We start from the raw sequence: 1,550 nt of genomic DNA on the forward strand, positions 1-1,550 counted from the left end.
AAAAAAAGAAAAAAAGAAGAAAGGGGGGGGGGGGATGTACCTGTTTCATGTGGTATGACAAGTAAGATTATTGATGGTAACTTTCTTATTTTCAGATTTTTCCTTCTGGCTGATTATGATTCTTACATTAAGTGTCAAGAGAGAGTGAGTGACATGTACACAGTGAGTATTTACTTGTCCTTAAATTATTATTATCATTATCTATACTTGTTTTCTAACTTAATACACCAACAATATGATGAGATTCTATAGAGTTTAACTTCTGTTTTTTTTTATTTGTAGAACAACGAAGAGTGGACGAAGATGGCCATTTTGAATATTGCCTCATCTGGCAAATTTTCCAGTGATAGAACAATCTGTGAGTATGCTCGGGAAATCTGGGGTATTGAGCCAAGCTGGGAGAAACTTCCTGCACCCCATGAGCCCAGAGAAGTAATGGATGACCCTGTTTCACTCTCCAGCACTTACTAAGCATTGGTTGAAATTATTCTTCAGGTTGTCATAATAGGCCATAAAAACTAAGAGAACCCCTTTCCAACTGAATGTGTATTGCTGAAATGATATTTTTGTTAAAATATATGCCACCCTAAAAATTCTTCATGGAGGCTGCAAGTGTGTATGTTTGTTTATGAGAACTTCAAACTAGTTTTTGTTCTATCAGTTTTGAAACTTGCTGTGTTTGCCATAGGGTTTGGAAGGTCTAAGAACAGTTACTTTGTTAATGTAAAGGCACTGTGTGGTAGGTTACAGAAACACCTGTTGTGAATGTTTGTTGTTGTATTCTTGATTTAGAGTATATCCTATTTGTGGCAAAATTATTTCAATATTCAAAGTATATACAGAATTTGGTAAAATGTGTAAACAGACTCTTGTGAGGACATTAACTAAAGTCAATATGGAACAATTTTTGTTCATGTTTTAACTAAAAGCAAATGGTAGTTTTATTTTTTCTGTAATAGATTAATGTTGTAGCTTCTTTATATAAATACCTAAACTGTTTTCATAATTTCTATTGCTTTATTTTGTTTGTATTGTTATTTTATATCAACATTATTGTTCACTGGACATTCCAATATTGGGAAAATATTTGAACAGATTTTCCCGTTTTGTCTAGTTGATACCAAGTTTTGAAAATAAAATATTTTTGTAATGTATAATATTAAAATAAAGTGCTATAGAATCTCGTCATAAACAAGTATTCGTACACAGTTAATAACCAATTATGTATGACCAAATATTTGTAGTTAACTTGTAATTCTTTATTTGTTGAAGGTTTGTTTGTAATTTGAATATTTTTACGCTGTCTTTTATACTTGCTTAATAAAGTTCGCGGGAAAGAAAATTCAGTTTGTGTGTGTAATTATTCTCAGAATAAGATGATTTTGCAACTTGCTGTTAGTTGTTAAAACTTAACTTTTAGGAATTTGTTCAATCTGTAGTAAATCATGTAAACGTTTACTTTATAATTTGTCAATGAAAATGTTCACACTTTTTTATTATTATTATTATTATAATTAAAAGCACGTTCTTAAAGGTAAGGGACAACAACG

At 30.7% G+C, this 1,550-nt stretch overlaps 1 protein-coding gene across 1 annotated transcript in view; it reads left to right on the forward strand.

Annotated features, from left to right (window-relative positions):
- Positions 1-1,342, forward strand: part of LOC106461285 (glycogen phosphorylase, muscle form-like) — a 13,657-nt gene extending 12,315 nt beyond the window's left edge. Inside the window, exons 15-16 of the mRNA XM_013921100.2 lie at positions 96-162; positions 283-1,342. Coding sequence (XP_013776554.1) covers positions 96-162; positions 283-471 — 256 coding nt within the window. The 3' untranslated portion in view covers positions 472-1,342. The remainder of the gene's footprint in view (positions 1-95; positions 163-282) is intronic.
- The last annotated feature ends 208 nt before the right edge of the window (positions 1,343-1,550 follow it).

Source organism: Limulus polyphemus, unplaced genomic scaffold (assembly GCF_000517525.1).
Source record: "Limulus polyphemus unplaced genomic scaffold, Limulus_polyphemus-2.1.2 Scaffold927, whole genome shotgun sequence".
NCBI classification, from domain to species: domain Eukaryota; kingdom Metazoa; phylum Arthropoda; class Merostomata; order Xiphosura; family Limulidae; genus Limulus; species Limulus polyphemus.